We start from the raw sequence: 27,500 nt of genomic DNA, 5'->3' as shown, positions 1-27,500 counted from the left end.
ATGTACGGAAAGAGAGAGCCCCTCCCTGGATACTCTCACAAGCCCCATAGCATGGAGAGGGGAATTGTGGGGCGAGGCTCGGCAATACCATAAAAGGTAAAAATTGTTAACCTGCCTTCTGATTGGGTCAGCACAGGTACTTCCGTGTGGCCGAAAGGCATATAATGCCTGCTGTTGTTTAATAAAACGCTATTTGGTCATCCTCCATATTGGTGTCTGTGATCTCTAGCCCTAAGCCAGGGGTTGGCTTAGTTTCTGCAAGTCTTGGCTGAAGCAACGCAGCAACAAGTGGTGACCCCGACGTGATCCGTTTGGAGGGCAGAGGTGTAGCTCGCGAGCATGGATGTGACGGTTAAGGTACTGAAAACGTTGGCAAAGGATTTTAAGATTTGTATCAAATCTGGCAGCATTAAGGCGTGCCTGGAATCTTTGATTCACAGTGGGGTGCTTGGTCACCCTGCTCAGATATTTAATTCAAAAAATTGGCCACAACTTAAGCAAACACTGATTGAGCAGGCACTGGCGGGAAAGCCAGATGCCCTCATCACTTTGGGAAAGTTGTTGGCCTTATTGCAATTGGCTCGGCAAGATCGGGAGGCATGGGGGGCGGCGCAGTTATACTTACGGGGAGCCGCGCTTGAAACTGCGCCTCACACTACGACAGCGGCAGTGCAGACTGGCGAGCCTGGTGATGGTGGGGAGGACGAGGTGGAGGACAAGTCTATGGAGGAGCAGCCTGAGACGCAGGCATTTCTTGTTACTGAGCCTGAAGAGGAGCCCCCTGCGACCGGTGCGCAGGGAGGGGCCGCACGGACGGAGCCCCCCGCGCCACCAGCATATCCGTGGGGGGAGTTAGAGGATGTTGTGGCCCATCTTAACGAGGAATGTCTTAAAGGGAACGCTACAGTCAGGGGCGGCAAGTCTGTAGCCCGTCTTAACAAGGAATGTCTTAAAGGGGACGCTGCAATCAGGGGCGGCGAGTCTAGGCCGAATGAACCAAAGAATCAGACTCTGGACCCCCTAGATGCGCTCCCAGGCATGGTACTGAGGCATCTAGACGACAAGGAATTGTTAGACCTGGGATTGAAACGTGTGGGTGGCGGTGACGTAGGGCCCTTTGGGGCGCGGAAGAAGGAACGCAGTACCCCAAAGGAACAAACGGCATGGCGGGAATGGCGGGGAGGTGGGCGTGAAATGCATTCTGACTCTGAGTCAGAAAATGAGGAGGCTACGGCGAGTGGCGCTGGACCTCCTCAGGGCTCGAGTGTCGAGGAAAAGAAGCATGAAACACCGGAGGACCTTATGGGGGAACTTGCCAAAACGATGAATATGCTGAAGGCACAGACAAAGAGACAGAGACGCGCCTTGGAGCGGCTGGGCGGAACCCCGCCCCCTGTGGCGCAGCCAAATTGGAACTTGATTGCGAAAGACTGTGTGCTAAGTGGCGTAACCCTAGAAGCTGTACCTGCGGCCGCGCCTCTACAGGCGTTCCCTGTTCAGGTTGGGCCACAAGGAGGAGCTATGTGGACGCCCCTAGACGCTAAGTTGGTTCAGGCCCTTCACAAGGCAATAAAAGAGGAAGGTTTGTCGAGCGAAACCACACCTATGCTGCTCGACTCCGCCTATGTCCAGCCACTAGCCCCTGCCGACGCTAGGCAGCTGGCAAGGGCGGTGCTAGCTGGCCTGCTATTCCTTCTCTGGAAGGAGGCGTGGTATCTCGACCTACAAGCCCACATACAAGCTGCAACGACAGATCCCACTCTAATATTTTAAATCAAGCCCTGTTAGCTTTAAATCACTATGTTAGAGGATACGAACAGTACTCGCCAATGGAAAAACAGTATCTAAAACAACAAGTAGCTACCTTTCCCCAGGTGCATGTTAAATTTCCAGGGCAACTACAGTGGGAATCCGGGTGGAGGCTGCGTACAATTGGAAGAGGGTATGCAGCAGTAGAAAAGGAGGAATTGCTGAGATGGGTGCCTAGCAGATGTATTAGGGCAGAATTAAAGGAGACAGATAACTGATAATCATGTAATCAGAATAAAACTAATGAAAATTGTGAGTTCTTGTCCGCAGGACTGGATTGTCGGACGCCCTCGCAACTGGTACGTCTCAGTGATGAATGAAGATGACAAGGAAGAGGATCAGACCTGATGTTTCTACAGCAAGGGGGAGTGTGCGCTGCACTAGAGGAAGAGTGTTGTGTATATGCAGACCACACCAGAATAGTAAGGGACACTATGACCAAATTGCAGGAAGGTCTGGAAAAACAAAGGTGGGAACGAGAGGCACAGCAAGGTTGGTTTACGTCATGGTTTAACCATTCACCATGGCTGACCACCCTGATATCTACCTAATGGGACCAATCACAATGATTGTAATAGCAGTGATTTTTGGACCCTGTCAAGCTCGTTTCATTTGTTAAAAGTTGACTAGAGAGTGTTAACATTATGTTAATAGCACATTAGCGATTGCTCTAAGACTGTTTCCGTTTGAAATTCCTTTTAGCTATCCCTAGTTATACACCACTACTCTCAGTTGTCCCCCAGTTATCCTGTTTAGCGTGCCTTATATTTTCTATCTAAACTTACGATGTATATTTCTAGATTTTTGTAAAAAATAGCATAGAAACAGCACACATTTGTTAGGTTTGCACCAAGTTTTATGATATGTATTTTTAGGATTGTTTTATCTTAATCACCTTATTTGTGCATGGGGAGGGGGAAATGTAGGTAGTTAAGGTCTGGCGGCCGGAAGATATCGCGATGTACAGAAAGAGAGAGCCCCTCCCTGGATACTCTCACAAGCCCCATAGCATGGAGAGGGGAATTGTGGGGCGAGGCTCGGCAATACCATAAAAGGTAAAAATTGTTAACCTGCCTTCTGATTGGGTCAGCACAGGTACTTCCGTGTGGCCGAAAGGCATATAATGCCTGCTGTTGTTTAATAAAACGCTATTTGGTCATCCTCCATATTGGTGTCTGTGATCTCTAGCCCTAAGCCAGGGGTTGGCTTAGTTTCTGCAAGTCTTGGCTGAAGCAACGCAGCAACACTCCCCCCCTTCTTCCCTCCTCCCTGCTCCCAGAGGGGTGGGGAGGAGAATCAAAAGTATGTAAATCCCACAGGTTGATATAAGAACAGTCCAGTAACTAAGGTATAATACAAAACTGCTACTACTACCACCAATAATTATACTGATAAGGGAAATAACAAGGAGAGAGAATATAAAACTAAAAGGGGAAAATGAAAAGAAAACACTAAACACAAGTGATGCACAATACAATTGCTCACCACCTGTCAACCGATACCCAGCCCAACCTGAGCAGTGATCTGGGCCTTCCTGGTAACTCCCTCCAGTTTATATACTGGGCATGACGTGCTGTGGTATGGAATACCCCTTTGGCTACTTTGGGTCAGGTGTCCTGTCTCTGCTTCCTCCTGGCTTCCCGTGTCCCTCCTCCCTGGCAGAGCATGAGACTGAAAAGTCCTTGATTAGAGTAAGCATTACTTAGCAAAAACTAAAAATATCGGTGTGATATCAGGGTTGTTCTCAGTCTAAAGTCGAAAACACAGCACTGCACCAGCTACTAAGAAGGAGAAAAATAACTGCTACAGCTGAAACCCAGGACAGTATCCATTCCTTATTCCATATCATTCACGTCATGCTCAGATCCCACATTTTTCAATATACCATCGTTTTTGTCTCATATATATATATATATACACACCCACCACACACAAAGAGAGAGAGATATCATTCCTTAGTCCATGGACCAATCCCTATAAAGTTGCTGAATTCATCCAGTCCATGATGTCAGGCTCCGTCTCTACTAAGTCTTTCAGGGCAGGAGAGGTGTGTAGTGTTGGGTCGTTGCCTGCTGATGACACCGCCAAACTTGTCTGGTCACTGCTGAGCTCCTCTGCTTTCATCCAAGTTCATTCTTTGTTGAGGTGATGATAGGAGGGAAGTCAGGGTCAGTTGCTGGTGGCCTGAGGACAGTTCTGCTGCTGCTGCTGGCTCTCCCATGACTTCATTCTCTGCTGATGATCCTGACAACGCATATCTTCTTTTCAAAGCCCAGAGTGGTGGAGATGAGCATCTAGCTGATGGGCTATAAAAGTGTCATATAGCAGGCAACAGCATATAATTGAGTTCAAAGGCTGTTTTCCCCCAAAATTAAATCCCCTTGAGGTACACACCGGACTTCCCCATCTTCCTGCATTACCCACCAAGTATATCCAGGTCCCTGAGTGAAAGCAATCCCATGAGTGGGTTTGCCTTTACCTGAAGCAGGAATAACCCTGACTGTCTTCCCCAGCAAATTCTTTATGTGTGTAGGACTGATACATAAAGCGGATATTTGTCTCAACCATCACTCTCCGTGAACTTAGGACTGATACGTAAAACAGGTATTTGTCTCAACCATTGCACTCTGTGATCTATGAACCGTAGCGAGTGTGGTGAGACTGTTTACCCCTCAGAAAGAGACTTTATTGCTCTCTGAAACAACTTGTGGATTCGGCTCTGTTGATTCATTTGCTCGTCCTTACACAGGGAGGAGGCTGGGATGTTTCAGTTCTGACAAGCGGATGGGAACATCCTTGCAAGAAACAAAAAGTGGATGGGAAAGTCCTTGCAGGAACGAAAAAGTGGACAGGAGCGTCCTTGCAGGAACAAACTGCATAGCTAGCAGATAAATACCTGCTGAAACACACGATTCACGGATGCAGCCCATGGCTGGCCGCAGTTGTTGCACAATGCTGGGGCAACGGCTATCTGATCAGCATCTGGATGCAATATGGTATAAAGTACCACACAACCACCGGCTAGTTGGAAGACTTCTCCCACCGATCTGGACGATGGGACGCCATACGACTCTGTGGTGGTAACTTAACTATTAGATTCTCTCTCTCTCTGCAAATCTGCTTCTATCCTTTTTTTTTTTTACTACTCTTCCTCTTCTTCTCTTTTATTCTCTTTTATTTTATTTTACTTTTTACAATAGTTTTAGATAATAAACTGCGTTATTTGGACATTTGACCTCGTTTGTGTCTTAATTTCACCCCGTGAGATCTGAATCCTGTTTGTACCGTCCACCAGGAAGTGACAAAGTGCACCACAGGAACTTTATTCCCCTCCACAGGACGTAAAAGTTCTGATTGGGCTGGGCCAGCCCTGTTGGCAGATCCCCTAGTGTTGACCAACCAGGTGGCTTTTGGTAAATGTGTATCCCAGTGTTTGAAAGTTCCACTGCCCAATGCTCTCAGAGTAGTTTTAACAGCCCATTGTGCCCCGTTCGATTTTCCCAGAGGCTGGTGCATGGTAGGGGATGTGATAAACCCACTCAATGCCATGCTCGTTGGCCCAAGTGTCTATGAGGTTGTTCCGGAAATGAGTCCCATTGTCTGACAAAATTCTCTCTGGGGTGCCGTGTCGCCACAAGACTTGATTCTCAATGCCCAGGATAGTGTTCCAGGCAGTGGTGTGGGGCATAGCATATGTTTCCAGCCATCTGGAGGTTGTTTCTGATGTTCCTCAGTGGCCCGACTCTTGGGTACATGAGCATCTACGTGGCATACCTTCACCACCAGGTTCTGCACTCGGGCAATGGTATCTTCCACAGTGCAGCCGCCCAGATGGGTTTACCTCTGCGTTGCCAGTTGCTCTGCTTCCATTGCTGCATCCACCCCCACAGGGCATTTGCCACCATCGATGAGACAGTACAGAGATAAAGTAGAGGCCATTTTTCTTGTTCAGCAATGTCCAAGGCCAGCTGGATGGCTTTCACCTCTGCAAACTGACTCCATTCACCCTCTCCTTCAGCAGTTTCTGCAACTTGTCCCAGGGGACTCCACACAGCTGCCTTCCATCTCCGATGCTTTCCCACAATATGGCAGGATCCATCAGCAAACAAGGCATATTGCTTCTCACTTTCTGACAGTTCATTATATGGTGGGGCCTCTTCAGCACGCGTCACCTCCTCTTCTGGTGACATCCCAAAATCTTTGCCCTCTGGCCAGTCCATGATGACTTCTACAATTCCTGGACGACTGGGATTTCCTATTTCAGCTTGTTGTGTAATTAGTGCAGCCCACTTACTCCATGTAGCATCAGCTGCGTGATGTGTAGAGGAGACCCTGCCTTTGAACATCCAGCCCAGCACAGGCAACCGGGGTGCCAGGAGGAGCTGTGCTTCAGTGCCAATCACTTCTGAGGCAGCTTGAACCCCTTCATAGGCTGCCAGTATCTCTTTTTCAGTGAGAGCATAGCTGGCCTCGGATCCTCTATATCCCCGAATCCAAAAGCCAAGGGGTCGACCACGAGTCTCCCCTGGCGCTTTCTGCCAGAGGCTGCAGGTAGGACCATTCTCCCTGGCTGCACCTTAAAGCACATTTTTCACATCTTGCCTGGTTCGGACTGTTCCAAGGGCTACTGCATGAACTGTCTCTCTTTTAATTTGTTCAAACGCTTGTTGTTGCTCAGGTCCCCATTTGAAATCATTCTTTTTCTGGGTCACGTAATAGAGAGGGCTTACAATCAGACTGTAATTTGGGATGTGCATTCTCCAGAACCCCACAACACCTAAGAAAGCTTGTGTTTCTTTCTTGTTAGTTGGTGGAGGCATGGCTGTTATCTTGCTGATCACATCTGTGGGGATCTGGTGATGTCCATCTTGCCATTTTATTCCCAAAAATTGAATCTCCTGTGCAGGTCCCTTGACCTTATTCCGTTTTATGGCAAAACCGGCCTTCAGCAGGATTTGGATTATCTTCCTCCCTTTCTCAAAAACTTCTTCCGCTGTATCACCCCACACGATGATGTCATCAATGTATTGCAGGTGTTCTGGAGCTTGCCCCTGTTCCAGTGCAGTCTGGATCAATCCATGGCAGATGGTAGGGCTGTGTTTCCACCCCTGGGGCAGTCGGTTCCAAGTGTACTGGACGCCCCTCCAAGTAAAAGTGAACTGTGGCCTGCATTCTGCTGCCAAAGGGATTGAGAAAAATGCATTGGCAATATCACTTGTGGCATCCCACTTGGCTGCCTTTGACTTCAGTTCATATTGAAGTTCTAGCATGTCCGGTACAGCAGCACTCAATGGTGGTGTGACTTCATTCAGGTGACGATAGTCTACTGTTAGTCTGCCAGGACAAAGACAAAACTGGAGGTTCTGCAGGGAAGCACAAACATATTTTTGTATAATTTGCATAAGTTTTCAGTGGGCAGAGGAGACTGAATACAGGGGCCTGTGTAAAGTGCACCTACTGATAAACATCAAGAGAATATTTTTAAATTATTGTTGAAAAGACTGTTCAAATTATTATCATATTCATTCACATATCTATAAGAAACCAGTGGGCACAATTCTCAGGTGTTCTTTATTTGAATCCCCTGGTGACTGACAGAGACATTTTGAAGTATTTTACTGTGTAGCTACGATGCATCAGCCAAACAGTCTTACATGAAAGCCAGAGTTTTTATATATTTTTGGGTCAGTGCAGGTTAAGCCATCAGAGTCTGCTTTTGAACTGTATCATTACTTATAGCACCACCTTTTGCTGAGTGTCAGCTAATATGGCTGTTAGATGTTGAATTAATAGCAGAAGCTAAAGTTGCTCATTTATCATGTGGACATTAATGGCTTGGTGGGATCATGTTTAAAATTAAATGTGTATATAAAAAGAATGCTTCTATGCGTTTTATGCAGTTTTCAAAGCAGCCTGCAGAGATAAGGCTGTTTTGCTGCCCAAATGGGTGTGGGGGTGCAGGGTAGAACAAAAACCCAGAACTAAACAGAAGTTGCTTAAATTGTGGTGTTATATGTAAGCACTGACTTGAGTAGGGTGTAGTGTGGAGAAAAAAAAGCCTGTATGTATATTTTGCCTTTTACAGATAAATAAATACCTTACTGCAATCAGGTTTTAGCTGACCTTAACATTAAAAGAAAATAAAAGGGGGGGGGAGGAAATAAAGTCCAACATATGCTTGATTTGTTCAGCCAAGAACTTGTCTTTAAAGCACATTCGCAGGGAAAAGCCCAAGTGCTAAGGTCAGCAAGCAGAAGAGACATCACTTCCCAGTAGATGTGTAGGTGTACTTTTAAGTACATGTAAATCTCTGTGAGGTTTCTTTTGTTTCTGCCAGATACCAAGATTTTATAAATGAAAAAATTGTGTCACATTTTGCCATTGCAGCTCTCATCACTGGATTCTGTATTCTCCATGTGACTGGGGGACCCTCTCTCTGTACGGTGGCACGGCTGGGGGGTGCACTCGCCTTGAACTCCCAGGGCACTGCAGCTCTCTGTGTGACCACTGTTCAAAATGAGGGGGAGAAAAAAAGGCTTGTCCATAATTATAAAATGCTGTGGAATTCCTCTTTCAATTTAAACCTCAATGTTAGTTGTTTTTCATCAAGGCCAGGGTATTCTGGTCTTCAGTGGGTGACTTTATGGGCCGTGGGGTGGGTAGGAGGGTGGCAGAGGAGAGCAAGGCATGTTGTGTACTGGGTAGTGTTGTTTCTAAAAGCCTTGTGAGAGCATAGCAGCAGTGGGTGTGCTGCCCAGCACACCGTGTGGAATCCCCTCACATGGGGGTATGTGGGCGGTGAGATATTGCAACAAGTTGGCCAGAGAAGATGTGGCTGCCCCATCTGTCCTGGGTTCAGCAGTAGCAGTCATTTTTCTCCTTCTTAGTAGCTGGTGCAGTGCTGTGGTTTTGACTTCAGTCTGGGAACAGTGTTGATAACACACCAATGTTTTTAGTTGTTGCTAAGTAATGTTTACTCCGACCAAGGACTTTCTCAGTCTCATGCTCTGCCAGGGAGGAGGGGAAGCCGGGAGGAAACAGAGACAGGACACCTGACCCAAACTGGCCAAAGGGGTATTCCATACCACAGCACATCATGCCCACTATATAAACAGGGGGGAGTTACCCGGAAGGCCAAGATTGCTGCTTGGGTCAGGCTGATTTATAAGAATAGTTTATGAAATTAATTTAGCTTATCTTAATTATTAATTTCATAGAATCATAGAATAGTAAGGGTTGGAAAGGACCTTAAGATCATCTAGTTCCAACCCCCCTGCCATGGGCAGGGACACCTTGCCCTAAACCATGTGGTCCAAGGCTCTGTCCAACCTGGCCTTGAACACCGCCAGGGATGGAGCATCCACAACCTCCCTGGGCAACCCATTCCAGTGCTTCACCACCCTCGCTGTAAAGAACTTCTTCCTTATATCTAATCTAAACTTCCCCTGTTTAAGTTTGAACCCATTACCCCTTGTCCTACCACTACAGTCCCTAAGGAAGAGTCCCTCCCCAGCATCCTTATAGACCCCCTTCAGATACTGGAAGGCTGCTATGAGGTCTCCACGCAGCCTTCTCTTCTCCAGGCTGAACAGCCCCAACTCTCTCAGCCTGTCTTCATACGGGAGGTGCTCCAGCCCTCTTATCATCCTCGTGGCCCTCCTCTGGACTCGCTTCAACAGCTCCATGTCCTTCTTATGTTGAGGATACCAAAACTGTACGCAGTACTCCAAGTGGGGTCTCACAAGAGCAGAGTAGAGGGGCAGGATCACCTCCTTCGACCTGCTGGTCACGCTTCTTTTGATGCAACCCAGGATACGGTTGGCTTTCTGGGCTGCAAGCGCACACTGCCGGCTCCTGTTAAGCTTCTCATCAACCAACACCCCCAAGTCCTTCTCTGCAGGGCTGCTCTGAATCTCTTCTCTGCCCAACCTGTAGCAGTGCCTGGGATTGCCCCGACCCAGGTGTTGGACCTTACACTTGGCTTGGTTAAACTTCATAAGGTTGGCATCAGCCCACCTCACAAGCGTGTCAAGGTCCCTCTGGATGGCATCCCTTCCCTCCAGCGTATCAACCAAACCACACAGCTTGGTGTCATCGGCAAACTTGCTGAGGGCGCACTCAATCCCACTGTCCATGTCACCGACAAAGATTTTGAACAGGACCGGTCCCAACACCGATCCCTGAGGGACACCACTCGTTACAGGTTTCCAACTGGACATCAAGCCATTTACCACAACTCTTTGCGTGTGGCCATCGAGCCAGTTTTTTATCCACTGAGTGGTCCATCTATCAAATTGATGTCTCTCCAATTTAGAGACAAGGATGTCATGCGGGACAGTGTCGAACGCTTTGCACAAGTCCAGGTAGATGACATCAACTGCTCTGCCGCTGTCCATCACTTCCGTGGCTCCATCATAGAAGGCCACCAAATTGGTCAGGCAGGATTTCCCCTTAGTGAAGCCATGTTGGCTGTCACCAACCACCTCATTGTCTTTCATGTGCCTTAGCATGCTTTCCAGGAGAAACTGTTCCAAGATTTTGCCAGGCACAGAGGTGAGACTGACTGGTCTGTAGTTCCCTGGGTCTTCCACCTTCCCCTTCTTGAAAATGGGGGTTATATTACCCTTCTTCCAGTCATCGGGAACTTCACCTGACTGTCAGGATTTTTCGAATATGATGGACAGTGGCTTAGCAACTTCATTTGCCAGCTCCTTCAGGACCCGTGGATGGATTTCATCAGGTCCCATGGACTTGTGCACGTTCAGGTTCTTAAGATGGTCTCGAACCTGGTCCTCTCCTACAGTGGGCCTAAGGTCTTCATTCTCACAGTCCCTGCATTTGCTTTCCAAGACTTGGGTTGTGTGGTCAGAGCATTTGCTGGTGAAGACTGAGGCAAAGAAGTCATTAAGAACCTCAGCCTTCTCCAAATCCATGGTAGCCAGTTCTCCTGATAGCTTCTGGAGAGGGCCTACATTGTCCCTAGTCTGTCTTTTATTTGCTATGTATCTATAGAATCCTTTCCTGTTATCTTTTACATCCCTTGCCAAACTTAATTCTAGCTGGGCCTTAGCTTTCCTAACCTGGTCCCTAGCTTCCCGGGCAATGCTCCTTTATTCTTCCCAGGCCACCTGTCCTCGCTTCCACCTTCTATAAGCTTCTTTTTTCCCTCTAAGTAAGTTTCCTCAGCAGCTCCTTGTCCATCCATGGAGGTCTCCTGGCCCTCCTGCTGCACTTTCTTCTAGTCGGGATGCAACACTCTTGAGCACGTAGCAGGTGATCCTTGAACACCGACCAGCAGTCTTGGGCCCCCCTGCCCTCTAGGACTGTATCCCATGATACCATACTAAGGAGGTTCCTGAAGAGGCCCAAGTCTGCTTTCTTGAAGTCCAGGGCAGTGAGCTTGCTGCATGCTCTTCTCACTGTCCTGAGGATCTCAAACTCAACCATCTCGTGATCACTAGAGCCAAGGCTGCCCTGGAGCATCACATTTCCAACCAGTCCCTCCCTGTTGGTGAGCACAAGGTCCAGCATGGCACCTCTCCTCGTCGGCTCCTCTACTGCTTGAAAGAGGAAGTTGTCTTCCACACAATCGAGGAACCTCCTGGATTGATTGTGCCGGGCTGTACCGTCCCTCCAACAGATGTCAGGATAGTTGAAGTCCCCCATGAGGACCATGGCCTGTGAGCGTGAGGCTGCTCCTATCTGTCTGTAGAGCGCTTCATCCACAGAGTCCTCTTGATCAGGCGGCCTGTAACAGATCCCCACCGTAATGTCCCCCATTGCTGTTCTCCCTTTGATCCTGACCCACAAACACTCTGTTACCTCATCACCTGTCCCCAGACAGAGTTCCATACTCTCTAGCCTATCACTGACATAGATAGCAACACCCCCTCCCCGTCTGCCTGGCCTGTGTTTTCTAAACAGCCTGTAACCTTCCATTCTGACATTCCAGTCATAGGAGCCATCCCACCATGTTTCTGTGATACCAATGACATCATATTCCCGTAGCCTTGCACACATCTCTAATTCCTCTTGCTTGTTCCCCATACTACGGGCGTTTGTATAGAGGCACCTTAGCCGAGCTCCAAATGAAGCCGACTCAATGGCTGGGGCAGCTGGAACATCTCTACATCGCTCCAAGCACTTATTACAGGGGCTGGCAACTGACCAGGAATGTTGGGATGGATCAATGCTCCCCTCCCCCAACACATCTAGTTTAAAGCTTTCTTGACCAGCCTGGCAAGCCTCCTACCAAAACAGCTCTTCCCCTTCTTTGTCAAACCAGCTCCACTAGCCTCCAGTAGATCTGGCCTCCCAAATGGAGCCCCATGTTCTAAATAGCCAAACCCCTGACTATGGCACCAGCATTCTAACCATTTATTAACCCGCCAAATGCACCTAGCTCTTTTAAGGTCCTCCCCTTTGTCCTGGAGAATCGATGAAAAAATTATCTGAGCTCCAGAGGCCCTAACCACCTCTCCCAGGGCTCTGTAGTCCTTCTTAATGTTCTCCAGGCTACTGCTATCTATATCTCTAGCACCCACATGGACCACTAGAAGGGGGTAATAGTCAGCAGGACTTACTAGAGCAGGCAGCCTCTCAGCAACATCCCTGATCCGAGCCCCTGGCAGGCAACACACCTCCCTTGAGACTGGATCAGGCCGGCAGATGGGTGCCTCTGTGCCTTTCAAAGTAGAGTCACCTACTACTATGACCTGCTGCTTTTTCCTGGAGGCACCAGTAGTGATCCTCTTTAATGGTGCATCAGCAGGATGCTCATTAGGTGTGGTGGGTGCTTTCTTGTTAGCCCCCTGCAGAACTGAGAAGCTGTTCTGGGTGGGGACATCAGAGTTAGGAGGAAGTCCCTTGTCATTAATTGTCCTCTTCCTCCTTTTTTTGTTAGTTTTTCTCATAACTAATTCCCAGCTTCCTGGGTTGCTGCCCTCCTTCTTTCCTATATGAGCAATGCTGGACGTTTGCAGCCCCTGCACAGTTTGGGCCTGGAGCAAGCAGCCCAGCTTCCTCTCAGCTTCCCTGGCATCTTTTAGCTCACCAACAGCCTCCCGCAGCTCAGCCACCTGCTGCAGGAGGACCTCCACCAGGGCGCACCGAGTGCAGCCCTGTCCATCGTGCACCCCCGCCTCATGAGACCAGTCGAGGCACTTTCTACACTCCGAGGTCTGCGCCGCAGCCTCCCCTCTCATCGGTTCTGTCTGGGTGCCTACGCTGGCCACCACCGGGGCAGAGCTCCTAGAGCGGGCCCTGGTCCTGAGGTGAGTGCTCACCATCCCGCTCGCTGCCCGCTCACCCTGTCTGTGGAAATTGCCGCGCCACGCCTTGTTCGCCATGCTCCCTGAGATGGGTTTTTACCCACTGAGGGCTGGTACCATCACTCCTGGCGCCGCCCCCTGTGAGTCAGCTGCTTGCGTCAGCTGAGCTGCCGGCTCCTGGGCAAGTCCTGTCGAGGACTTGAGGCTCCCTCAGTGGCTCTTGCCGCTCCGAACTGAGGCTCCTGGACGCTGTGCTTCCCCCCGCTCCGGTGTTAAAGGCGTCCTCTCTGGAGATACTCACCTCGGCAATTCGTAACAAGGAACTTGTTTATATGTGTTTAATAAAGGTCTAATTCCTATAAATCATGTAGCTCTATTTTAGGATGTCACAAGAACATGATTTTAAAACAAAACTGTCTCTTAATAAATTAATATATTGATAGCCCATGCCAATATGAAGAAGTTGTCTTTGGGGAAGATTCCAGGCAGGTGGATCTTAGGACTGAAAATCTGCTGTATGAAAATTTTCTGAAATCTGCCATAGAAAGATTTATCTATTGGTAAACCGGAAACTAAGTTTTCAAGTGAAAAAAAACTGAATGATTTTCAAGTCTGTGCCAAAATTGTTCATGGTGAACATTAAAAAAAAAAAAAACAACAAAAAAACCCCCAAACATTTCTGGGCACTATCCCCTAGAGCTTGCATTTTCACCAAATTTGAATCTGAATCCAGCTCAAACAATTTATCTTGCCTAAGACTTCTAGCTACAGTCTTGTTAGTAGTTAAAAGGGTAGAAAAATTAAACAAAATCTCATAACCAATCCTTTTGGAGACCTTTCTTCACATAGCCCTCATAGGAACCTTAAAATAGGAAGAAAGGTCTGTTAAATATGTTAGCTGATACAAAAAATGAAGGCTGGAAGAGTAAGGAATGGAGATATCGAGAAAAAAATCTAAAAGCTATAAATAAAGTGGACATTTTCCTACTTTTTAATGACATACTTTGCCTGATGAGTATGAATATGAACCATGCCCTAGGGAACTGATCCAAAGACTCCTGAAGCATGAGTACTGGTTTGACTTTATATAGCTTGGGGTGTGCCCCATGTACCACCCTCCTCAGGCCACCTAATTGCTGTTTTTTTATACCTCTTTATGCTCTTTGTTAGTGACAAAGACAGATACTGAAATATAACTGTGGTGCTGATACTGACAGACATTTAGCTGTGAGGAAATTTCTGCTCTCATTAGTGTTGCCTTAAGAATTACAAAGCACTCCACAGAGAAATCAGAAAAGTAAGATGCAGGGTGGTCGATAGCTCAGTATTGTTGTTTGAAATGGTTTCAAGTATGGACATTTCTACAGCAAGGGCCATAGTCTGTGTGTGTGCCCACATGTTCATATGGGACTGCACCCATGGATGCATGCAAAGTGATGCTTGTGCATTAATAAGGCAGTCTCCACATTAAACTAAGCATATGGCATGAAATTTCCAGCAAGGTAAATTACTTTACTAAGTATGATCCCGCTTCAAAGCACTGACACCTGGTCTGCTTCCCACTGGGGGAAACCCCCTTGGAAATTACATTAATGGACTGAACAATAATCAGGAAAAGAACATCATTTATTATGGCAAGAACTGGATAATACTATCTCTTTGACTTCCTGCTGTCATTATATTTACTCTAACCTGTTGGTGCCTAAGTGGTGATCACTTGAGGCAATACATTAAGACTTGAAAGGAACAATTTATTTTACAATTAGGTTAGCAAACACAAGCTCCCAGGTATTTCTCCCTGTTAATAATTACAAATCAATTATATGTTTAAAAAAATGATAACTCCCATGGTGTTTTTGCGAAGCAAATGTTCTTATAAAGATCTTTAGGGCCAAGTACTAGAACATGTGCAGTGGTTAGCAACAAAAACATTTTAACCCTGAAGCAATCCTTCTGTGAAAAATAAATTAAGGTCATCTGGAGCAAACTGCTGCTAAACATGGTTAGTGTAAAAGAGAGCATCTTCAAGGAGGGAGCTAATGGGACTGAATTTTAATTTCTAACGAACTGAAGATCCAGGCTCCAATGCAATGCTTTATAATCTGTTTCTCGTACTATAGGGGTTTTTCTTCAATTCCATGAGCAACACTGCAAGTATGAAACAAACCGTTTCATAATAAACTAGTGACTACATGAGTCACATTTCCGCAAATCATTATTTCTGTTACAAGTAATGGTTGAGTTAGTTACTTGTAAAAAGGAAGAGCACTGAAATTACTTACTTTGGCACTATATGTAGGCTCATAGAATTAATTCTTAAATAATCATGGTAAATCCATTCTCTAGTATTGTATGTGTAACTAATAATGGAGAGATGAGAAAAGATGAATAGTCTCTGAAAGTATTTATTGTAAAACAGTTGCATGAGATGCCTGAAATGAGCTGAACAGGCTTCCTGCTTGTGGAGCGTGGCCAAGGAGGTGTGTGTGGAGTGTACTTGCTGGTCACTAGTCATAGAATCACAGAATGGTTTGAGTTGGAAGGGACCTTAAAGCTCATCTAGGTCCAGCTAGGTTGCTCCAACCTGGCCTTGACCAGTCGAAACCACCTACCCAAGGAGCTGCCTTATGACATGTATTAGAGAGAGATTTGATGTGTTCCTGAATATTTCCTACCTTTTAACAGGTGTAAATGCTCCATTTCATACAGGTTTAAAGTTTTGTTTGCAATTTTCACTGTGTGGTCAGCTGGTATGACTCTGTCTCGCTTGTTCTTTCAGTTTTTCACTGATGCTTTATTATTATGTTTCTGAAGGAAGTATAGACAGCCTCATTACACGTGGTAGTGTTCTTTTGACATTACTGTGAGAGCATGCTAGTAATTAATAAAAAGGTTGGGGTTGCATTGGAATTTAAATAAACATGGACAATGTGTTCTAAAAAAACAAACACCAAGCAAACAAAACCCATACATCAACTTAACTCATATGAAAATATCATGCTTGCAGGTGCAGAAGGGATAATTGTGCATAGAAATGGTCACAACACATTTGCATATATAATTTGTATATAGACTAATGGCATATGCATATCTACTGGTGCAAAAACTTGTTGGAACCCAGATACTTACTTTTGCATTAATACCTAGAAGCATTTTCTCTTTTACAGTGTCTTTTTGCCCTAGAGGATCTTATAATAGCATAATGTGTGTATGATCGCATATGTGGTACTATTTCATAAACAGAACAGGGAAAGGTTATGTCTGAAAATCATAGAATCATAGAATCATAGAATAGTAAGGGTTGGAAAGGACCTTAAGATCATCTAGTTCCAACCCCCCTGCCATGGGCAGGGACACCTTGCCCTAAACCACGTGGCTCAAGGCTCTGTCCAACCTGGCCTTGAACACCGCCAGGGATGGAGCATCCACAACCTCCCTGGGCAACCCATTCCAGTGCTTCACCACCCTCACTGTAAAGAACTTCTTCCTTATATCTAATCTAAACTTCCCCTGTTTAAGTTTGAACCCATTACCCCTTGTCCTACCACTACAGTCCCTAAGGAAGAGTCCCTCCCCAGCATCCTTATAGACCCCCTTCAGATACTGGAAGGCTGCTATGAGGTCTCCATGCAGCTTTCTCTTCTCCAGGCTGAACAGCCCCAAGTCTCTCAGCCTGTCTTCATACGGGAGGTGCTCCAGCCCTCTTATCATCCTTGTGGCCCTCCTCTGGACTCGCTTCAACAGCTCCATGTCCTTCTTATGTTGAGGATACCAAAACTGTACGCAGTACTCCAAGGGAGGTCTCACAAGAGCAGAGTAGAGGGGCAGGATCACCTCCTTTGACCTGCTGGTCACGCTTCTTTTGATGCAGCCCAGGATACGGTTGGCTTTCTGGGCTGCGAGGGCACACTGCCGGCTCCTGTTAAGCTTCTCATCAACCAACACCCCCAAGTCCTTCTCTGCAGGGCTGCTCTGAATCTCTTCTCTGCCCAGCCTGTAGCAGTGCCTGGGATTGCCCTGACCCAGGTGTAGGACCTTACACTTGGCTTGGTTAAACTGCATAAGGTTGGCATTGGCCCACCTCACAAGCGTGTCCAGGTCCCTCTGGATGGCATCCCTTCCCTCCAGCGTATCAACCAAACCACACAGCTTGGTGTCGTTGACAAACTTGCTGAGGGTGCACTCAATCCCACTGTCCATGTCGCCGACAAAGATGTTGAACAGGACCGGTCCCAACACCGATCCCTGAGGGACACCACTTGTTACTGTTTTCCAACTGGACATCAAGCCATTTACCACAACTCTTTGCATGCAGCCATTGAGCCAGTTCTTTATCCACCGAGAGGTCCATCTATCAAATTGATGTCTCTCCAATTTAGAGACAAGGATGTCATGCGGGACAGTGTCGAACGCTTTGCACAAGTCCAGGTAGATGACATCAACTGCTCTGCCGCTGTCCATCACTTCCGTGGCTCCATCATAGAAGGCCACCAAATTGGTCAGGCAGGATTTCCCCTTAGTGAAGCCATGTTGGCTGTCACCAACCACCTCATTGTCTTTCATGTGCCTTAGCATGCTTTCCAGGAGAATCTGCTCCAAGATTTTGCCAGGCACAGAGGTGAGGCTGACTGGTCTGTAGTTCCCCGGGTCTTCCACCTTCCCCTTCTTGAAAATGGGGGTTATATTTCCCTTTTTCCAGTCATCGGGAACTTCACCTGACTGCCAGGATTTTTCGAATATGATGGACAGTGGCTTAGCAACTTCATTTGCCAGCTCCTTCAGGACCCGCAGATGGATTTCATCAGGTCCCATGGACTTGTGCACATTCAGGTTCTTAAGATGGTCTCGAACCTGATCCTCTCCTACAGTGGGCCTAAGGTCTTCATTCTCACAGTGCCTGAATCTGCCTTCCAAGACTTAGGTGTTGTGGTCAGAGCATTTGCTGGTGAAGACTGAGGCTAAGAAGTCATTAAGAACCTCAGCCTTCTCCAAATCCACGATAGCCAGTTCTCCCGATAGCTTCCGGACAGGGCCCATGCTGTCCCTAGTCTGTCTTTTATTTGCTGCATACCTATAGAAGCCTTTCCTGTTATCTTTCACATCCCTTGCCAGATTGATGGCAAGCGATTGAAAATCTCCCACATACTGCACATAGATCCTTTCATTTTCAGAAAAAGGAAAATATATATGTTGAAAGCACCATTCCCAAATTTTCTCCTGCTTTTGCTTGGGAAGTGAAGGCAAAGAGGAAAGAGAAGCAAGTTCTGAAATGGAAAATGAAAGAAACCCAAGCTGGTCGGGACAGTGGCGCTCAGTGAAACAGCATCCCAGTTTACGATGTAAGCTGCTGATATTGCAGCTTCGTGGGATTTCCCATCAAATATGACAGGCTTTATAGCAGTTCTAAATTAGAGTATAAAGGGAAGTACAAAATGGTTAGAAAGTGAGTGTAGCGGGCAATTTCTGTAGATCTTCTTGTCACTTTTAGTCCTAGTGAAGCCTAAATACTGTATTATCATCTCTTTTGTTGACAGCATGGCAAAAGCAAACAAAAAAGTCTTCACTTTTTCTTTGACACTGAAGTATTATCTGTGTTAATTTTCCTGTTTTGCTTCAAAGGATGGATATAAAACTGTACTTTCCTACTGCAACTTTCAACTGCACAGTTATTGTCTAGTGATTAGAGTTCGGGATTAAAATGAGTTGAAAATGCACCGAATTGCTGCTTTGGCTCCTGTTATATCTGTGCAAAAAGAATGTGAGTCCTTTGATCATTTCTGCTGATTAGTAATTTTAGATCTGTTTTGTGTGTGTGTCTGAGAGAGTTGAAAGCACAGATCTTTAGTATCTAATAACATTATGTTTTATACTTGTGATAGAATGTGATTTATTAAGTGGGGCTTACACTAAATACAATTCTTCCCATAAGTTTTGCTGTGTGGTAACCTTATGTTTTCTACTTATTTTCTGATTAGAAATAAAATTCTAATGTAATTAAATAGCATTTAGAATAAACTGTAGTAATCTGATACACAGTGATTAGAATGAAGTGAGCAACACAGAAATGACCCAGTCAGAGCTGAGCCGAGCTGGGAACTGTGGGCAGCATGATACATTTGAAACCAGCTAGGGATATGGCTTGAGAACAGCACAGGATTTGCTATCCATACAACTGAAACAACAAGAGCCTGGGTATATGTCCTGGGTTCAGCTATAGCAGTCATTTTTCTCCTTCTTAGTAGCTGGTGCAGTGCTGTGGTTTTGACTTTCAGCCTGAGAACAATGCTGATAACACTGATGTTTTTAGTTGTTGCTAAGTAATGTTTATTCCAAACAAGGACTTTCTCAGTCTCATGCTCTGCCAGGGAGGACGGAAAGCCGGGAGGAAGCAGAGGCAGGACACCTGACCCAAACTAGCCAAAGGGGTATTCCATACCACAGCATGTCATGCCCAGTATATAAAATGGGGGAAGTTACCTGGAAGGCCCGGATCACTGCTCAGGTCAGGCTGGGTATTGATCAGCAGCTGGTGAGCAATTGTATCCTCACCCCTTGTTATTTCCCTTATCATTATTGTTATTGGTGGCAGCAGTAGTGGTTTTGTATTATACCTTAGTTACTGGACAGTTCTTATCTCAACCCATGGGATTTACATTCTTTTGATTCTCCTCCCCATCCCTCCGGGAGTGGGGGAAGGAAGGAGGGTGGGAGTGAGCGAGCGGCTGCATGGTTCTGAGTTACTGGCTAGGCTTAAACCATGACAGTATAGTTGCTCAGAATCTTGTTTAAAATGAGATCTCAAAAAAAGCACACTATTTCTACACTTGCGGTTACTTTAAATATTTTTTTTTTTTTTTTGCACTAATTTTTAATTACAGACAGGGCTTCCTTTGGGTACTGTGGTTCTGAAAGATTATTTATGCAGGTGATGTCCAGAATCAGTAGTTAATACCTTTATGTCCTGGGTTCAGCTATAGCAGTCATTTTTCTCCTTCTTAGTAGCTGGTGCAGTGCTGTGTTTTTTAACTTTCAGCCTGGGAACAACGCTGATAACACTGATGTTTTTAGTTGTTGCTAAGTAATGTTTATTCCAACCAAAGACTTTCTCGGTCTCATGCTTTGCCAGGGAGGAGGGGAAGCCGGGAGGAAGCAGAGACAGGACACCTGACCCAAACTAGCCAAAGGGGTATTCCATACCACAGCACGTCATGCCCAGTATATAAACCGGGGGGAGTTACCCGGAAAGCCCGGATCACTGCTCGGGTCGGGCTGGGTATCGGTCGGCGGGTGGTAAGCAATTGTATCCTCTCCCCTTGTAATTTCACTAATCATTATTATCACTGGTGGTACCAGTAGTGGTTTTGTATTATACCTTAGTTGCGGGACTGCTCTTATCTCAACCCGTGGGAGTTACATTCTTCCGATTCTCCTCCCCATCCCTCCGGGAGCAGGGGGAGGAAGAAGGGGGGGAGTGAGCGAGCGGCTGTGTGGTTCTGAATTACCGGCTGGGCTCAAACCATGACAGTTCTTTTTGGCGCCCAACATGGGGCACGAAGGGTTGAGATAACGACAGATCTGACCGGAGCGTGTCTAATCATATATGTGATAAGCATTCATTGTTACTACTGGTCACAATGGTGATTATTTGGCTCTCAGAATTGTTGTGCTTGATCTCAGAGTTTCAGCATGTTGTACCTTACTTACAGCCACTATTTGCTGTTTTAGCGTTTATCGGCTGGGGGGCTGTTGCGTGAAAAAGGGTAAAATAATTTGGCAGAAAATAAACCCCCTTGCTTTCCAGCTGATCCTCAGATATTAGAGGGGCTGGGTGCAGCTAGGCTTAGATTCTGAGTGATGCCCAATTTGCCACTATCAGTCCGGTCGCATTCAATATGTTGAATAATCACAATTCCGGATGCACTAATAGTGCACTGCACCTTCAGTCTAATCGTGCTCATGAACTAGCACAGCCACACTGAGGGAGCTGGTCGCGTTCAGTGAGAGATTTACGATTAGCTACTTAAACAGTGCAGTTTATTAAAGCAACAGATACAGGTTCTTGTGGATTGCCGGTGATAAATACACTGTCTGCAAAAGCACGTGCAAATAATAAAGTATACAACCGCGCGACAAAGTTATGAATAATACAGCCTGGCTTTAAAGTATAAAAGTAAAAAGTAACTCTCTATAGAGATTCCTAATTTTCCCGGGGAAGCACTGGATACAGTGCAAGTCTTACCCAAAGGCGTCCCTATGGGGGGGAAGAAAGGTCCAGCCCATCGACCGGTCCCAGGAGTCGAGAGTAGTCTGCTGATGGGGTTTTCCTCGGCTCGTCCACGATGATGTCTTCCCTAAAGCCCCCCACTTTTTGGGTCATTTTTATAGTATTTTTCACTTTCAAGGTGGAGCTTGAGTGACTCTAGTCATACATACCTTTATTGTTATTGGTGTAAATTTTCCTCGCTTCGCTTTTAAAGGTATATGCCACAAAAAATTCAAAGAGCATGCTCAAAGAGGGGTGGTCTCACTTTGGAGGCGGGTAGCATTGGAGGTGGAGGTGTGTTTTCGTATTAAAATGCATTATAATGAAGCAAAGTTCACACAAAGGACAGCATTTTGTCAAAAGATGACAGGCCGTTGGCTCAGGGCAGCAAGTATGCAGCTTATCAGTTTTAAGTACCACCTAGTTCCCATCTCTGCTGGTGTTGGGACAGAGTTTGGCTGCAGAATCTCCACTCTGCTCCATCCTCCATCAAGCAATGTTGCCACGGGAACTGCTGTGGAGTAAATTCCTGGCATACCACGTGCAGCTGCATCTTACCCTGAAAGTCCGTTTTTCCTTTATGTGTGAGCAATGCTACATTTTTAAATATAAGTTTAATTTCTAAATCATATTCAGTAATTATCCCACATATTCCACCCCGTGACTATAGTCACTCAAGCTTCACGATACTTAGAGGGAATTGGGAATATCCCATATAGTCTTTGAGTGAGGGTTGTCGAGTCCATATATATCTTGTGGGGATATCAAATGAGTTAAGTGTTTCATCATAATCCAAAGCCTAACATATAAAGCAATTGTCAAAGCAAAACATAATATCGTGAGCATTAGCAAGATCACAACAGGGTGGAGCATCCTGTTGAGAATCCCTGTGGCGGTTGGTGACCATCCAAAAAGAGTGTCCCACCATTCATGTCTTCCATCTTTCCTGACTCTTTCTAGCACTTGATGGACTTCTTCCGCATCATGGTGGATGGTAATTAGAGTCTTTTGTCCACTCTCTCTGGCCTGGATCAGCAATTGCTTCAATTCATCATGGTGTAGTAGCTTTTTCACTAACTTAAGGTTCATTCCGATAGGAGCAAGTAGTAGATCATTAGTCAGTGTATAGTCAGATTGCAGCAACTGATGAGATGTGACAGGAGCTGAATAATTAAAGTCGCATCCAATAATGTTAGTGAAGTTACAAACACAACGGTTCGAGCGGTTATTTATACCTATAACAGTGCCATCTATTAGTACAGAATTACAAAGAGTTCTCATACAAGCACATCCTTTTCCAACATATATAAGCACAGATTTTTGAATTTCATGGGGATGTATTTCAAAATGACAAACATTTTGTTCAGTGTCAAGACAAATGTCTTGCGCTTTAATGGTATTACTCTCACAAATAAATCCTTGTTGGCTTCGTGTCGTGCATGCATCAACATCGACAGTTTGCCATTTATTTTCGTATTGTGCCCATACCCTATGTTCTATTGGATAGAGTATAGTCCCGTGGTGATTCAACCCCAGCACAATGATTGGGTATATAGTGTATACCGAAGCATTGCGTATCGTTAAGACAAAAGCAGTGACTTTACTCTCAGTGGGATCGTAAGTGAAGTTAACCAGGTACCACCAAGACTGAAATTTCTTCTCAAATTCAATTGCATTATCCCATATTATTTTCCGAATTTCAGTGGGCAAGGTGCCTTCTTCACCTTCCCTTATAATTGCAGCTGTCATTGATTGCATCCACAGTTGGGCTTGGATACAACTGAGAGCTAGAGAAACATTGTCTTGGGCTACACCAAGTGCATTTATGATCAGTTGGTGGTCTTTTTCACTCGTTTCTTCCCATTGAGGTAATATATTCGATAAAAGCCATTGGTGATTTCCCAAAGCTAGAAGAGAGGACCGCAAAGGGTATTTCAATTTGTTTAGATCACTGGTCATTGTGACTAGTTTATTGGCAAGTACTTCAGCGTCTATGCTATTTAAGACTCCTAGTCCAGTTCCTAAGATACCAGTCACATCTCTCTTTGGTCGTCTTGAGGGGGTGAGGTTTCGTCCATTTAACCATGCTGACCACCCTGCATAAGATGTACCCAGGAATGGTGAGCAGGTGGGTTTGATTGCAGAGATGTTAATCTGCATTGATAGTTCCACCTGCTTGAGGGAATATGATGGGTTAAACAATATTTGTTGTTGACCAGTATTTTTGATGACATAAGGACCGATATTGAAAATGTAAGGAGTTAGACTAATAGGAGGCTGAGTAGATATACTCTCAAAAATTGGTTGGGGTGTGGGTTCCGTGTCTTCCACATTTGGCACAGAGGCTGTTGTCATGGTGTTAATCTTGAATTTAAAGGATAACCCTATGATGTTTTGTGCCCAGAGGCAGACCACAAAGACTGGTTGAACCAAAGTAAAATTGGACCAACAGTCCCATTGCTCCTCAGCACAGGTTTTTATTTGTTTCTCCTCAGTTTTTATTTCAGTTACGGAGATTTGAGTTACTCGTTGGTGAGTGGATCCATTGATAACCCTGCATCCTACCTTTATTTGTTCTCCCACTGACCCCAGCAACTGTGGAAGTCTGTGTGTGCTATCCCAACCCCACTCGTTTCCCAAGTACACCTCCGTCCCGTGCATTACCACCGTTGACAGATTTAAGCCTTTGTTAGAATTTAATCCCATGCTCCCTGTGTATTTTATGTGAGCTTGAGACCAGGGCCATTGCAGGTCTATAGCGAGAAGGACCTGCATTGTTAAGATAAGACATAATGTCGTCGATACAATTCGTTGGTTCATTATCTTAAAACTTAGGTTTGCAAACAATCATGCACAGCAGAAATAATATTATGGCTAAGATGAGTGACAAGATTCCCTGGATGCACTCGAGGTTAGCGTAGGCCAATCCGTCCATCCACGTGCAGTTCATCTAGGGTTCCTATGAACACAAAAAGGGAAGAGAAACATGCTCGGTCTTATTTGACCGACGGGGTTAAAAAGAAGGTGAGATCCACCGGGTGCTAATCCGGTGTACCTTTCCTGAACAGTCTTTGGCTTCCCATGCATAGGGATTTTTGGGTGTAACTAGTACCATTGGTACTGTTCCAATCTGGGGCATCTTCACCAGTACCGGTTGTCCGGTGTGAAGTCCCGTAAGGTGTTCTTCTGGCTTGGTATGAACCTTTGGGGAGATTACATTAGCAGATGCACAAAAAGCTTTCATTTTGGGACAGCCATCTCCACTCCATCTGTTATTTAATTGATAGATGGCATCATTCAATCGCAAATGCCACCCAGATTCATGAGTTTTTGCAAAACGCTTAACCAATCCATTGGTGCGTTCCACAATGCCATTAGCCTGAGGATAGTAGGGGGTGTGGAATACCCACCGAATCCCTTCTTCTTTGGCCCAGTCTTGTACTATTGTGGCTGTAAAATGTGACCCGTTGTCACTTTGGATTTCCTCTGGAAGGGGAAGTGTGCTAAACCACTCCTTAAGGCCCTTTACTGTGTTTTCTCCTGTGGCTGATGTAAAGTCAGTGGCCACAGTGAGTCCAGAGATGATTTCTACTCCCACCAAGACATATTTCTTTCCACCTGATGGTCTCAATGGTCCAATATAGTCAATTTGCCAGGAATGCCACAATGTTTTCCTGTCCCAAATATGTAAAGGAGGGGCTTTACTCGGATGGTCTTTATTGAGTTGTAAGCGACATTGTGAGCAGGCAGTCACTACCTGTTCACACAGCTTAACCGATACAGGCCATCCTCGGGCTAAACCTTCCCGATATAGATCAGCCCGTCCGGTATGGCCACATTTAACATGTAACCATTCGAGTAAGCATTCCCATTTCTGATCATCATTTGAAATATCAATTTGCCTCAGTCGTGTGAGGCTGCCTACCTGCTGGTTAAATTGAGCAGTGATTGAGTTTGAACGGTCATGTCCTTTTACCCAACCAATATGTAGTACCTTTTGTTCCCCTATTTCCAACAGTTGTTTCCAGCTATTGGTTTCCCAAACTGGGACCCTGTTCACCTGCCAGTCATTTGCTGCCCAATGACCCACCCATTCAGTGGCTCCTTTGAAAACAGCATATGAATCAGTGTAAATGTGACTAGCCCCATGTTGTGCAGCTAGTAGGACTGCTCTAAGCTCCCCTACTTGTGCACTTCCTTCACCTGTTTCAGTTATTCTTTCCCCTGTTGCTACCTCCAGTGCTACAGCTTTGTATTTCCACTTATTATTCTCTCGATAAGATGAGGCATCTGTAAACCACACTCCAGTAAGATCACTGCTTTCCTTCAGAGAGGGTGCTTCTCGAATCGGAGATGGTTTATTCGGTGGAGATTGGAATAACAGAGTGCCATCTATGTCCTTTTGCAGTTTGGATACTTTAACATTGCCTTCAGAGATTGGCATAATTTCATTAATGCCCTCTAAATAAGCATACCACTTACGAACTGTAGGTTTTTGGGCAATGCCAGCTGGTGGTGCCGTTCCTTTATGGACCATATCTAGGAGGCGAAAAGGCCCCCGAATGATTACACTCTGTTCTCTTCTTATTTGTTCTGCTCGTTTCACTGCTCGCACTAGGGATAATAGGCCTTTCTCAAGATCTGAATACCTCCTTTTGGTATCATTGAAAGAGTGAGAGCTAAACTCCAGTGGTCTTTCTGGTCCTTCTGGCCCCTTTTGCCATAAGTTACAGTGAGAGCCATGTTCACTGAACCCCCATTCTACATGGATAGGGTCAGTGGGGTGGATAGGACCAAGCTGTTGGAATAATCTTAGCTCTTTTATTAGTAATTCCAGTGCATTGGTATGTTGTTCAGTCCATTCCCACTCTTTTCCCTTTTTGAGCAAACTATAAAGGGGACGGGCAATAATGGAGAAGCCAGGAATATGTTTACGCCAGTAACCTAGAGCCCCCAAAACTTGCTGTAATTCCTTTACGCTGGATGGATTTTGTCCATGTTCTAGGTTTTTTAGGGTGTCCTGAGGGATAGAAGCAGCTCCTTTAATCCACCAGACGCCCAGAAATTTGACCTCTTGTGCGGGTCCCTGACACTTTGAGTCTGGGATTTCTAAGCCCAGTTCGAGTAATGTTCCCCGAACATTTTCCATTGTGTCTTTTACACTTTCTTGGTTTTCTCCCCCTATTAGGATGTCATCAATGTATTGATATACAGTGTTGCCAGGTGGAACAGGAATTTCTGCTAAGACTTTAGCCAAAGCATTGTGAGCAATGGTGGGGGAATGTTTATATCCTTGTGGAAGTCGATTAAAAGTATATTGGATCCCTTTCCACGTGAATGCAAATTGCGCTTTGTCCTGCTCAAGGAGGGGAATCATGAAAAACATATCTTTAACATCTAGGGCAGCCATCCAAGAATGGGCAGCTCCCTGTATCATTGTCACAATTTCAGCAATATTTGGAACTGCCGCAGTTAGGGGTGCAGTATTGGCATTTAACTGTCGGTAATCTACTGTGAAACGCCACTGCCCGGTGGGTTTCTTGACTGGCCACACCGGTGAATTATAGGGTGAGTGAGTTCTTTTATTGATGCCTCTTTTCTCCAACTCTGTCACCACCCCGTCAACCCCTGTAAGTGCTGCTGCAGGCAATGGGTATTGCCTGACATTGGTAACTTTAGATGCAGGTAAGGGTATGGATGTTTCTAGCAGACTTAACCTCATTGTGCCTGATTCTTTTTCATGTCCTGCAAAACTCCACATAGTTCCATCTGGGAGTTTCCACGTTTGTCCACACAATATGTCAAATCCTAGAAGGTTGGTATATGCGGCACCCACTAATACTTCTGCCCGAGTCAGTCTCTGTTCCTCTGGCAACCAGAGGGTTATTTTTGCAGTGGGGCATTCCTTTATCACGCCATCAATTCCTGTGAATTTAACTCGGCGTCGGGTAGGTTTTATACCCAGGGTTTGTGCCGTCTCATTAGTGATCACTGACATTTGAGCTCCAGTATCAATAAGAAAGTTTACTAATATTTTTCGGGGTCCAACCGGAATGGCAATAATAGGTTCAGAGTTTTTATTAGAGAGCCATTGTACTGCTAACACCCGCTGGGCAGGGTGGCTCACTGCCCTCCCCGGGGATGCAAGTTTTTTGCTG

At 45.8% G+C, this 27,500-nt stretch overlaps 1 protein-coding gene across 1 annotated transcript in view; it reads left to right on the top strand.

Moving 5' to 3' along the window:
* The first annotated feature begins 339 nt into the window (after positions 1–339).
* The window catches only part of LOC115619244 (cadherin-5-like), a 181,654-nt gene continuing 154,493 nt past the window's right edge, over positions 340–27,500 (top strand). Inside the window, 2 exon segments of the mRNA XM_030511294.1 lie at positions 340–357; positions 466–1,662. Coding sequence (XP_030367154.1) covers positions 340–357; positions 466–1,662 — 1,215 coding nt within the window.

Source organism: Strigops habroptila, chromosome W (assembly GCF_004027225.2).
Source record: "Strigops habroptila isolate Jane chromosome W, bStrHab1.2.pri, whole genome shotgun sequence".
In the NCBI taxonomy this organism is placed as follows: domain Eukaryota; kingdom Metazoa; phylum Chordata; class Aves; order Psittaciformes; family Psittacidae; genus Strigops; species Strigops habroptila.
This window is presented reverse-complemented; position numbering and strand designations above follow the sequence as displayed.